General features: G+C 35.9%; 1 protein-coding gene across 3 annotated transcripts in view; it reads right to left on the bottom strand.

Annotated features, from left to right (window-relative positions):
- Nucleotides 1-13,874, bottom strand: part of Immp2l (IMP2 inner mitochondrial membrane peptidase-like (S. cerevisiae)) — a 931,528-nt gene that overhangs the window by 247,578 nt on the left and 670,076 nt on the right. For all 3 annotated transcript variants that reach the window (NM_053122.4, XM_017315261.2, XM_017315262.1), the window contains 1 exon segment: nt 4,254-4,356. In NM_053122.4, the coding sequence (NP_444352.2) occupies nt 4,254-4,356 (103 nt within the window).

Here is a 13,874-nt window from a genome sequence, read left to right as displayed (position 1 = left end):
GTTCTATAAATTTTCTCAGATTATTTATTAAAATTTATTTTACATGAAGATGCTCATTTTATCAATGACTTATGTACAATTAATTCAGAGAAGGGGTCTTTTTAATCATGTGGAAATATAAAACTGTAAAAGTTGGAGAACAGAGTTCATAAGGAAGACTTTTAACTCTTGTTTGATTTGTGCCCTGTGTCTGTACAAGAGTATCCTAGTTTCTTTCTTTGGTGCCTTCCTCTAGAAACTGAGTATGCATGTTGGATTAGAAGTTATGTACAATTCCTCTTCTCGCTGAGAATTTCTCTATTGCTTCAGTTTTGTTAAAATCTTTTTATTAATAAGCCATTATTAACCTTTCACTCATAATATCAGACATTTTATTCCTGTGTAGTTGCAGTGAAACAAATCAAAGACGCAAATGACAGTGTAAAGATATACACAAGAAATAATAAAATTAGCAAAAAAAAAAATCAGGATAAGACATTTGTTTTCTTGAGGCTTCTTTGATGGATTACAGTTAAATGCTTACTTGAGCATAAAAACATCAGGAGAACTTTAAGTGGGTATAGCCAGAGTCTAGCTATCATCAGCTGAGTACACCTTCTAGGATTGATTATCAATTAGCTACAAATAAAACAAACGAAGCAGATTCTATAACCAGGTGGATTACTATGCAAAAACATAAAGTATGTGAAAAACAGTAACGTGTACTGTGAAGGTGAATGGGAGGCAAATAAAGATGAAAAGTTTCAGTCCATTCTATAGACAAAGGAAGCATTCCTGACAGGTCTGACTCCTTCAGATAAGCTGTCAATGTCAAGGAATTGAATTTCCCAATTCAAGGGGTGGGGGGAATGAATCAAGAATGTATCTGAAAACATGAAATTCACTGGTCCTTTTTATAATATTTAAATATGCTGATGTGTAAGCAAACTTATCCATTGAGAGTTTTTATCAGAAAGTGTAATAATTTTCAAGACTATATTTCTAAAAGTATAGTACTAAGATTTATTGTTTTAGAATTTAAAAACTGAAATAATTTTCAAATGAATCATGATCAAGGGCTAATAGAAAAGGCATTCCAAAAAAAAAACCTCTACATTCAGGCCAGATGTAGAGGTATGCACCGGGAATTCCAGCTCTTTGGAAGCCAAAGCAGGAGGATTGGGGGTTCAAGTCCAGCTTGGAATACATAGTTATACTCTGTTATAACAGATTAGTCAAGTAATCAAGTAAAATAAATTTCTATATCCAAGCATTCTAGCTTAGATTTATAAGGACTATATGGAATGTACTTAACTGTTTAGTGCTTATCTTTCTTTTCCTGAAACTTGAAGGGAACTCACTAGGAAGAAGTTTTCCAATCAAAGATGCTATTGGAGCAGAACTGCAGAACACATTCTAACAACAAAAAAAAAATATTGAGAAACTCACAACTACACAAATAGGTTAGTATATGATGTGAAGGATGGCTTATTTTTTATTCTAGAGAAAGCATTTCACTTAATTTTGGGAAATAAAAGCAATACTAGTTTCCTAAGTGAAAATAGCTTTATTTCACTCATAAATCAAAAGTAGGTTTGGATAAATACTTTATATTCAACAAAAAAGGGTACGGGGTAAACACTAGATTTAAAAATAATTTTGTCTTTACTTAATTATTGAGTCTATTATAACTGACAAATAGAATTCATCTAAAACATTGATATAAACCAAATGGTATTGAGAAATAAATGCAACATATTTGTCAAAGTTTTACGCTATATGCTTTCTTATTGTAATAAACACATTGAGACTATCCTTCACATGTAGTTCTCTTGCTTTTGACAAGGAGGACACTTCCACATCTGTTATTCTTTTATGGGTGTTTTTATAATCACAGTTCAGTGATTCAAAGCATTGCTATAAGTGTAGGCAGGAAAAGGAGCACACATAAAAGCTATGTAATTCACAGGGCACACTGAAGACACTAGGAAGTTCCCAGCATCCAGCTCACAACTTTATTCTTGTCTCTTCCTTTTAATAAAAATGTACGTAAGTGCACAGGTATGTGTGCATATATGTTAATATCCATGTGTGCATTGGTTTGTGCATGTGTACATGTGTAGGCGTGGGTGAGGTTTGGGCAGTGGTTGACATTCAGTGTCTTCTTCAGGCTCTGTCCAGCTTATATTTTTGAGCCAGAGTTCCTTATTGAAAGTGGAGCTCAAAAGTTTATAGACTGCCTGGCTAATGAGCCTTGATGATCATCTCGTCTCTTCCTTTTCAGGGCTGGCACGTTCCACCAGGCCTTGCTTATATCTGAGTTCTGGGGGGATCAAATTCAGATCACTATGCACAAAGCACAAGGGTTTACTCACGAGCCATCTTTCGAGTTCTCCTGCTCTTTCTCCAGTAAGAACACAAAGAGAAGTCAACTGATAGGCAGTCATAATCATTATATAAACACCATTGCTCCAGCTCCAATTTAATAATGAACAAAATACCAAACCCCTCAAACTTTAGGACTTTATTATCAGGAACCACTTAGCAAATACCTGGTAGAAAGTAATCCAGTAGATACTTCATTTCAAAGTCACTTTAATATAGACTTGGCCAAAACATGGTACATGTACTCTTACTGGTCAAAGAAATCGAGCTATATTCAAGTGATTCACTTTCTTTCATGTTGTTATTTGTGTTCTTCAATATAGACAATTGTCCTGTATTATAAGCAGCACAAAGGATTCCCAACATTGCTTTTTTTTTTTCCTTTGTCAGAACTTAGATTATGTAATCTTTTTATATGATTATGATTCAAAGGCAAGTATGGACTGCAGGCTTTTTTTTAAAAACATCATTGGTGTGACTAGAGAAACCAGTAGGAATGCTGTGATACAATTTCTCCTATGATTCCTCATACTTATTCAGCTTTTACACATTTTACCAAAGTTGAGTCCAGGTGGCTATATATTTAGTGGCAATAACACTGGCTCTTTATAATATACATACAAAATTCCTTTTTAGAGACTACAGCCTTTTAATTTTGACAAACAATGAGGCTATGTTTTTTATACCAGCATGTATAAGGATGCTAAATAGTTGTGTTGTCTTATACATGTATAATAAATACAACTTTGGGAAAACAAAATGACCAAAGGTAAATTTTTAAACAGGCCAGACCAACAAGAAATCAGCTTCAGTTTCCACTGACTAACAAATCCTTCACTTTCGTAATAAATTACTGTGAAGACTCATAAAGAAGAGAATTTCTATATTCACTCAAAGTGATGAAGATCCATGAAATATCAGGGTAGTCACATATTCTATGGATAAGCATGCAACAGAGTAAGTCTGTATTTCTGCAATAAGTTAAATGCTAACAAAATGTCACTTGTGAACAGTACCAGAATGTGCCACCCTCAAGCATGCCACTGACACAAGGATTACTTTCAGCTAAGGGTACTTGAAAAACAGCAGCCATGAGCTGGGCACACTACTCCCCTCTGTCTTGAAAAGAGGAGATTAACTGTGAAAACTGTGAAAACTGTGAAAAGAGGAGATTAAAGGTGAAAACTGTCCTCCCTGTAGCTCAAGTCAAGCAACATTCTTCAACAGAGAATCCTAGCTGAGAACATTCAGAAGTCTTGTTAAAATAACTCTGATCTTCCTTCAGCCTCTACATAATTTATCTACTTGCCCTAAGTTACCTTTCTCTTTGCAAACTAATACAAAGATGGGTAAGCTTCACCATTTTAAAGACCTCTGCTTCGTTGTGAGGGCTTCTTTGACACTGAAAACATATTACACGTGCATGTATCATTCTCTGGTAATCTGTTTTACATCAATTTCATTGTCAGACTGAAATGGGACCACAAAAGAGAAGCAAGGAAACCTATCTCTCCCACACTTACTACTGTGATTTCTAATACTGTTGTATTGAATAAAAGATTTAGAAAACTGGTGTTTATATGTTGTCTTACATTTTTATGGGTTAAATATTAACTGAAAACACAGGTAGATAGCATTACTGTGAAGGAAACAAAGATCTTCCAAGTGGAAAGTCAGTTAAAACACACACACACACACACACACACACACACACACACACACACACACAGACACCCTTTGACCACCTAAAGGAATGTACCAACATAAAGTGTGTTCCATTACAAAGTCTCTGGCCAGCCTGGGCTGGAAGAACAGAGCAAGCTCTTGGGCAGCACTTGCTTCCACCTTTGAAATGCAACTTTCCCAGAAACAAGGTTTACTCGACTCACCGGTCCAAAAGAATTACTATCAAAACTGTGTCCATGATGATCGCCTTCAACCCACATGTGACCGCGGGGGACTTTGACCAACCGGTTTTTGTGTCCAATTGTTCTGCAAAGAAACAGTGAGACCAATGAGGTGAGAGCAGGAAGGGGACTTTACAACTTGGAGACAGAATCAGGAAGGATAGAACACCTATTAGACAGATGAGGGGGTCTAACTCTAAAATGAACCATGGGAAGAAATATGTTGAAAACTTGGTTCAGATTGACCTCATTTAACCTGGAACAGACTTCTGGGAGTTTAAAAACAGGTGATTTCTTCCCAATATGTTTATGCCTAGAATACTTTGGAAAAAAGTTTTCCTGTATGATAGGATCTTTGTTACACAAGGAAGCAAAACTGCATTGAAACTCATTTGGGGTAAACTCATTTTTTTCTAAGAAGACAGGCACACATAATGTTGTACAGGTATACATGAAGACAAAACACCTGCACATATAAAAACAATAAACAAACAAATGAATAAATATTTGAAAGCCCAGCATTAGTAGGAAGGAAAGGAATCTTGATGACCTTTGTGGAACCTATTGACACAGTATTAGTTGGAAACCAACCAGCACTACATTTGTCTTAAAAAGCAACTTTTGAACAATTCTGAAGAAGTGTCAATGACAGATGACATACAGCAGATTTTCATATTCTTTTTTAAAAGGTTTATTTATTTATTTTATGTACATGCGTATACCATCATTATTTTCAGACACACCAGAACAGGGTTTCAGATCCCATTACAGATGGTTGTGAGCCACCATGTGGTTGCTGGTGATTAAACTCAGGACCTCTGGAAGAGCAGTCAGCGCTCTTAGCCACTGAGCCATTTCTCCAGCCGGATATTCATATTCTTAACACATGAAAGGAAGTAGGTAGGAGTAATCTTTCTCACATTGTCAGTGGCCATTAGAAATGATTCAAACTTTTTGTTTTAATTCCTTTATTTCTCTCTCTCTCTCTTTCTTTCTTTTTTTAATCTACTTTGGGAATTTTTTTTTTTTCAAGACAGGGTCTCTCTGTGTAGCCCTGGCTATCCTGGAACTCACTTTGTAGACCAGGCTGGCCTCAAACTCAGAAATCTGCCTGCCTCTGCCTCCCAAGTGTTGGGATTAAAGGCGTGCACCACCATGCCCAGCATGGGAATGTTTTAAGAGACTAAAATATTCATGCCTGTTGTCTCAGTCCTACTATTTGTAGAAACTGATTGCTAAAAATTACTAGAAATATAAACAAATGTTTGTTATAAGGGGTGCTCAACCCACACTTTTTATAGGCCTCACTTCCATAATACAATTTACCCAAATATCTAGTAACAAAGCATTGGCAAGTAAATTATGAAACAGTCAACTAAATAAAAGACAGAGTTGAAATAACATTTGATTCAAACCCCACAAAAATAATTACTATTTTGGGAGCACTTAGCTGTGTATTTCCTTTATTTCCTAAAGCACCCTGGAAAACACTAACTTAAACAAGCTTCTTAATAAAGGTTTTCTGAATGAATGCGTGAAAGAATGAATGAAATTCACTCCGAGAGCCAAAGCTTTCAGAAACTGAGCTTAGCACTGTTATTGGATATGCAATCACTCGGAGGCTACTCTGTTCGTTAGCAAGCTGTGTATGCACAGAAGAATGCATTAAAAAGGGAAAGTACACATAAATTGGTGCTATAGAAATTGAAACTATTCATTATCTCAGATGGTTTTTAATTTTCAAGATAATTTCAGTGTTGAATTGCTTTGCTTTAGATCAGTAAGTCATCCATGCAAAGAAGCAATATTGTAGCCATTAGAACCTCACAGTAAGTTAAGGGTTGCTGTTTGTTTTTAATTACTATAGGGAAGGAGGCTTTCAGATTTTTAGAGAAAAGCAAAAACAATTTTAACACATCTTACCCTCGTACACTTTGCAATAGAAGTGTTCTTCAATTAAAACCATTCCATTAGTTCTTGACATCACTGCTTTGTAAGCTAGTGTCTAATGACTAATGCTCCCATCAAATGATATTGATGAGGAAAAAAGAAACCTTATAGTTAACGGCTGTAAAGGTGTCATCACCTTATATATCCAAATATCTGTTCACTGTATTAAGCGGAGCATTTAGAATAAATTCTTAGAAGGAAAATACTTAAAAATTTCTTTCACTCAAAATAACCATTTAACAATCACAGAAGTACATGTTTATGAGAAAACATACTATATATTACATTGGGTTAATGTTACCTATGGTTTCTGGCATTTGCTTTAGGTCTCGAGATGTGTTTCCCATGGATTAGTGGTGGGTGTATATGCTCATAGCTTTCCGGGTTATCTCACTGGAGTAAAGAAATGAAGGATCCTCAGAATGAAATAGTCTTATACCTGGTGTCTGAATAGCCTACCTTGGATCTTCTTGTCCTATCTACTCATCATAACATATACTTTTTTTTTTTTAATTAGGAAACTGTCCAAGGAAGGAACCAAAATGAGTCTCAAGTCTACATGATCTTCAGTTGCTTAGTAATGACTACCTATCGGTTACAGGGTTCTTTGGACACCAAGAGACCAAGTTTTGGAAAGGGATGGGCTTGTCACAGTAATTATAATAAAGTCTTCTGGACATTCATAATATCAAGAAGATCCATGGCTGTGAAGGTGCTTTGAGACCCACACACACATGAACTATTGGTTCAGTTAAAAGATGATAAAGTAAATCCAACACAAAATTATATCAGCAATGAAATAGTAGGCCACACATATTCTTTTCCAAGCTAGAATGATACACAAGTCAGACTGAATTTTAGGGACAATAAGAATCAAGATTCTTATGAGAAAATTATAGCGCCATCAATGTAACAGTAAAGGCAGCAGGTTTCTTTGTGGTGGCTATCTTAAGTAAGGAACTTAAGCATGCTTTAGACCCTTATTTCTTAGCCATTTACAATGCTTTATTTTTCGTTTTTTACGCACACTAGCTTTTGACCTGGGTTCATTGATTTGTTTACTTACTGTCTATCTCTCCATGTTAGAATGTGACCTATGGAAATATGTCTTTCTTATAGAACATCCTTAAAGCATAAATGGCTCAACAAGTATTTGTTAAATAAATGACAAATGGATTTAATACTGATGAAAAATAATGCCCTAAAGGCAGGATAATACTGTGGAAAGCATTCTGATTCTAGGACAGGCTAAGGAAATTCCAACCTTAATTCTATGATTTGCAAGCAAGCTTATCTGTTACAAGTGTTGGCCACCTTTACAATAGGGTGGGCCTATTAACATCCACATTAACTAGGTTAAGATGAAGATTAGCAAAGGACTGTAAACACTGTGAGGGGAACTTCACTGTTCAATTTAATCTGTGGAGGTAGCTTATCTTGGTTTGGTGTATCTATTTGACACTATCAAGTGGATATGATTTGAAACAACTTGATAAAACTCAAAGGGCCAGTTTTTCATTTGCAACACTAGGCAAAGGATGAGAGAAAGAGAGGGAGAACCTAACGCTAAGATTATTAAGCAGACAAATGTAGCATATACTAAACATAGCATATGTAGCATGCACAAAATGTATCATCTTCAGCTTGAGGCTTTTTAAGTAAAGCACTGGGTATGGTTCTAATTACATTTAAAATACAATAACTGGTGATGATTATTGCCAGACTTTCTTTGTTCATTATTTTCTTTCAATTTATAATTCAGAATGTTCTGAAACCCACTATTGATTAGTATCAATCTCTTCAAATTACTGAGGATATGCCTCAATCTTTTTTTTTCACATTTGTGTTGTGCTTATGACTATTTTTAATGGTAGGGTGACTCGTTTTTCCTATCTTCTTTTTCTCTATAGGGGAACATTAGAGCTCATATGTAAAAGCTCATATGTAATCTATCCGTTTGTACATAGTCAAATATATAGAGAGTATCAGGTAAAGGAATGACCTATTTGTGGTTTTACCTTCTAGTGTCTTGCATATTTCAATGCTGCTATGCTGATACATAGTATCTTACACAGATAATGGCCAGGTTTGGGAGAAATACTGTAAGTAGAGAACTCTGATAAACATGCTATATGGACATATTCTATCTCCTAATCTCTTAGAGTGCATCCAACTTTTAAACTAGTAGCCTACAATGGCCTAAAAATATGATGGTAAATTATTGGGCTACTTCCTTTTAGGGCTGCCAAAGAAATACAATACTGCTAATATAATTTCTCTAGAGAAGGAATTTTAAATAGCTTTTTGCTCCCAAACTCGCATAAAAGACAAGCTAATCCTTTAGCTGATTTAGCAGGTAAGTAAGGTGCCAGCCCATAAGGTTGTAGGTATCTATAGCTTGCAAATATATCTGGTTTTGACAGTCAAAAATGGGTTCTATGTGGTATTTTTAACTACCTGTCTAAAAAGAGACATTTTTAGTACTAGCTTTACCAAGACAAGTTACCTAGGCCTCATAAAGGGGATAAAGAATGATTGCCTCCAATTTTATTTGACCTTGAAAACAATGTGTTTAAGTCACTGGATCTTTGAAGTTCCATCAGTTGAACACTAAAGTACTGTCTATGTAATTCCTAGAGCTATGAGAAGGTAAGTGTTTATTAAATGTTTCTCTCTGGGTCTTTCTCTTGTGCATATGTACTCTTTCCCCTTCTCTCTGTAATTTGTGTAAATAATTCACGACTCAATAGGGACATCATTTAAAAACCATTTTATTGAATTTTCTACATGTACAAAGCAGTGATGACCTGTGAGGCTGACTGCTCCCTCAAACCCAAACCCCTGCATTTCTGTTTTCTTAAGGGAAGTTTGTAATCAGTGATCCTCTATGGCCTCTGCTTCAGTTCCTGCCTTGAGCCCCACTGCCAAATCTGTCTCTACCCCTGTCCCTCCATTCCTTCCAGACACAAACTGTCCTTAATGATGGGCTGTCACTTATAAGTGTAAGATGAAGTAATCCTTTCCTCCCCAAGTTGTTTTTCAATGGTGTTATACAAGAACAACAGAAAAGCAGACTAATACAGCAAATAGGAACAGGTATGTATTTATATGGAAATATATTTATATTCTTATAGATAAAAAAATCCAGGAGTGAAATTTCTGTAAATAAATGTAATATTTAATTTTGAAAAAAGAATTGTCTTAGTTATAGTATTGACATGCAAAAGGAAATATGTGGTTGACGTAAAATTTGTTAAGATTTTTCTAATTGACAGTGAAAAATAGAGATGTTTGTCTTTGATTATTTTTAGCTAATTAAAAAGCAAAAGGCATGAAAGAATAAGATGTTATCAGCTATTATCAGTAATTATAATAAAGTGATCTGATGTAATTGAAAGAGCAATATCCTATTGAAAAGAAACTGTCTTATAGAATATAGAATTTTCATAACTTGTGCAGCCAATATGGGAATCAATATGGGAGTTCTTCAGAAAATTGGGAATCATTTTACTTCAAGACCCAGATATACCACTCTCAGGCAAATATACACAAAGAATGCTCTATCCAACTACAAGGACACTTTTTCAACTATGTTCATATCAGCTTTATTCATAATAGCTAGAAATTAGAAACAATCTAGATGTTCCTCAACCAGAGAAAAGATAAACGAAATGTGGCACATTTACACATTACTACTTAGCAGTACAAAAAAAAAATGACATCATGAATTTTGCCGGAGAATGAATGGAACTAGAAAATATTATTCTGAGTGAGATAGCCTAGACCCAGGAAGACAAACATGTTATATATGTACTTATAAGTAGATATTAACTGTTAAGTAAATGACAATCATACTACAATACACAGAGTGAGGGAGGCTTTTCCAATGAAGGAGCTAGAGAAAGTACCCAAGGAGCTAAAGAGGTCTGCAACCCCGTAGGAGGAACAACAATATGAACTAACCAGTACCCCCAGAGCTTGTGTCTCTAGTTGCATATGTAGCAGAGGATGGCCTAGTCATCCATCAATGGGAAGAGAGGCCCTAGGTCTTTGTGAAGATCATATGCCGCAGTACAGGGGAATGCCAGGGCCAGGAAGCAGGACTGGGTGGGTTGGGCAGCAGGGTGGGGGAGGGTATAGGGGGCTTTGGGGATAGCATTTGAAATGTAAATGAAGAAAATACCTAAAAAAAAGAAGGTTTCTAGTGGGGACACAGATATATTCCGGGAAAGAGAAATAGAAAAGACTTGTAGGTAGTCTAAGGTCAGGTGGGGATGGGAATAGAAGGAATCAGGTTGGGGGGGGGGGATAGAAGGACAAAGGATGGGGAGAGACAATTGGAATTGAAGGTAATATGGGAGGAGGTGATATGGCAATCTAGTACAGTAGAAACTTCCAGGATTCTACTAGAGTGATCCTAGTACTGGAGGATATGGAGCCTGAACCAGCCATTTTCTGTAACCAGGCTATCTGTAGTGATAGAACTGGGACACCAACCCAGCCATGAAACTTTTGAACTACAGTCCTGCCTACAAGATGTGCCGGACAATGGTGGCACAGAAGTTGTGGAAGTGGCCAACAAATGACTTGTCTAATTTTAAGGCCCATACCATAAGAGGTTACCCATGCCATACACTGCCTGGATGACTAGGATTCAGAGTCCACACAAGCTCAGAGACCTGTGGCAGAATCAAACATGACAGCCAACAGAATCAACTTATCAGGGCTCATGGGGGCTCACAGAAACTGAAGCCACTTATGGTGCATGCACGAGTCTGTGTTAGGTCCTCTACATATGTTAGGGGTGTTAGTTTGGTGATCGAGAGGCACTCAGGAAGGTGGGAGTTGGGTTTGTCTCTGTCGTTTCTGCCTGTTCTTGGGACCCTTCCCTGCTACTGGGATTCCTCACCTAGCTTTGATGTAAGCGTTTGCAGCATGCCTTAGTGTTATCTTGTGTCATGTTTGATTGATGTCCCTGGGGGGCCTATGCTTCTTGCAGGAAGATTGGGTGGGGTTAGTCAATCTGGGGAAGAAGTGAGTTGGGGGAGGGGGGATAGGAGGAGTTGAGTGGAGAGAGGGGAATCTACAGTCAGATGTATTGTTGAGAGAATAAAAAACATTATAAAAAGAATATAGAACTAGCATCCTGTTTTATGCAAAGGCTGCTTAGGAGAAAAATACATCATCAGGGCAGAAATATTGATGATGATGATAATAATAATATAGTAGTAAGTCAGAACATAGTAGCTATATTAATATTGGACCAAATGAGAGCACAATGCCAAGATGAGACCTGAGTTTCTACTGGCTTTAAGCACAAAAGATTATAGTGTCTATTTTATCGTACAAAGGAGTTTTAAGGAGGAAAGTAAGCCTAAAAGCCTTTGATGAATCTGGTTAAATTATGATTCTTAAGACATATGATCAGAGGGTTCTAAAAATTCCTGAGAACTTTTGGCTGTCACAACATGGCACGGCATCTTTCCACTCTGAATACTCATCCTCAATCTCAACCCTAAACTCTGTCTATTGTCTGCTTTGTCACAAACGCAGTTTTGTTACCGACACAGTAGGACTCACATGCCTTCCCTTGTTGCGTGAATTAAAAGTGACACACAAATTAATAGCCTATGAGTTTAGGTAAATAATGCCAACTCTATTCCAAGGAAGCTGGACTGCCTATGGCTACAGGTGATTGCATTTCTTTGGATCACGAGTCTAAATACCCTAGAAGTGACCCAATAACTCCCTTTTGTACAGATTAAGATGTGAAGGTCAGAGATATAAAGTGGTGGCATCTAGCTAGTTAGTAGCAAGGCACAGATTACAGAAAGTGTAGTCCATAATTTTCTTTCCACTGAAGTGTGCATCAAGACTACTCAAGATTCAAAGAAGAGGTCTTAATGTCTATTCACTAGAGAAAAGAAGAAATATTTTCTTCACAGATACTAGGCTGTTGCTAGGTGATTAGAGTAAACTCATACCTTAAAGTAGCAGAAATAATAAAGTACTTTCAAATGCAACACAAATACTCTTAATGCAGCTAAAAATGATTTTAATAGTGAAAATCCATGATGCATTTTTTTCTAAATTTAGATTATAGAAGCATAAATGAGACAATTTGAGAATAAACATGTGGCTGTCCATGAAATGACTACAAATTTTTAGTATCAGATTCCATACGCGCCCTACCAGGTCATAGGTAAAACCCGTACTCGGGCTGTGATTCCACTGAACAATGCAGGTGTGTTCGTTTTCTTTGGGGGATATGAGTCAACATTTACTGAATGACTACTATGTAAGTTTACACAGACAATGTAGGTGATGGTACAAGAAACACTATGATCTGGTTCTTTTGATAAAGTACACCAAAAACAACAACAACAAAAAAAAAATTAATGCAAAGGGCTGGCTAGCTAGAGAGACAGCTCTGTGGTTAAAAGCACTGTCAGGGGTTGTTTCTCAGAACCCACATAGACACGCTCAATCATCTATACCTAAATTTCTAGGGAAGCCAGTGTTCTCTTCTAGCCTTTGTGAGCACAGAATGTACATATACATAGAGACAGACAAATCACATATGCCTAGTATAAAAATAAGTAAATATTTTGAAAAATTAAAGTAAAAGAAAGAAAAATGATCAATGTAATAAGTACAGAGACAGACTAAAGTGCCATAATAAAATTCAGTAAACGGGAAACATTTACAAACTTGATTTATAGAGAAATCAATCAATCAATAACAATTAAGCATTGGTAGCTGAACAAATGTTTAAAAGATGGTATTGTTTAAGGCTATCATAAATAGGAAATGCATTATGGATATCTGAATCAAGATATGCATTGCTGACTGAAATGGTAATATTAAATTTAAACCTTATTTGTGAAAAGTCCTTTTTACTAGAAAATATTTAAAAGAACATCAAAAATTAAAGTGTTTTGTAAATAACTTTCCAGTGAAAAACCTTAATATAGAAAAAATAAGTAAATTTACATGCTAATTTAAAAGACATTATTATTGTTTTCCTCCTAAGTATTCTACATGCTATTATGCCCAATATTAACTTATCTAGAAGTGTACCGAGTTAAATTTTTGCATAGGTCAAAGTATTAAGGTTATAATTTCAGGCATCACATGAGCTAGCATAATATAGAAAAAGATAATGCCACATATTATTCAAAACTGCATCTAACTTTTATATATTCAAATTTCATTTCTGCTGAAATGATGACTGGAGCTACGAAATGTCATAAGTGCAAGTGACACAGTTCAATTATTGGTCAGTTGAACCTAATGGCAAATAGAAACAATGACTCATCTTATTATTCCCTGCGTGGCTTCCTAGCTAACCAACATAAATAAATCAGTAAACTTGTAATGCAGAGTTTTATTTTTCAAAATAAAGTCAATATTTGTTATAAATTGGATTGTTGCATTTATTCCCAGCGTCTTCTCTACAAGTAATTTCCCAGGGGCCAGCACATCATTCATTACTCTGCTTGCTGATCATTTCAACATGCTAGTTATAAATGTGAGAAGGACACATCTCAGTGCTTTTCTTGTAAGGCCCAATGATGGTTAAATATTTGAAGAACTATGAACAGTATTCTATCTTTTGCTTAATCTATGTTATACAACTCTAAGTTTTTTTTT

This window comes from Mus musculus, chromosome 12, assembly GCF_000001635.26.
Source record: "Mus musculus strain C57BL/6J chromosome 12, GRCm38.p6 C57BL/6J".
NCBI classification, from domain to species: domain Eukaryota; kingdom Metazoa; phylum Chordata; class Mammalia; order Rodentia; family Muridae; genus Mus; species Mus musculus.
This window is presented reverse-complemented; position numbering and strand designations above follow the sequence as displayed.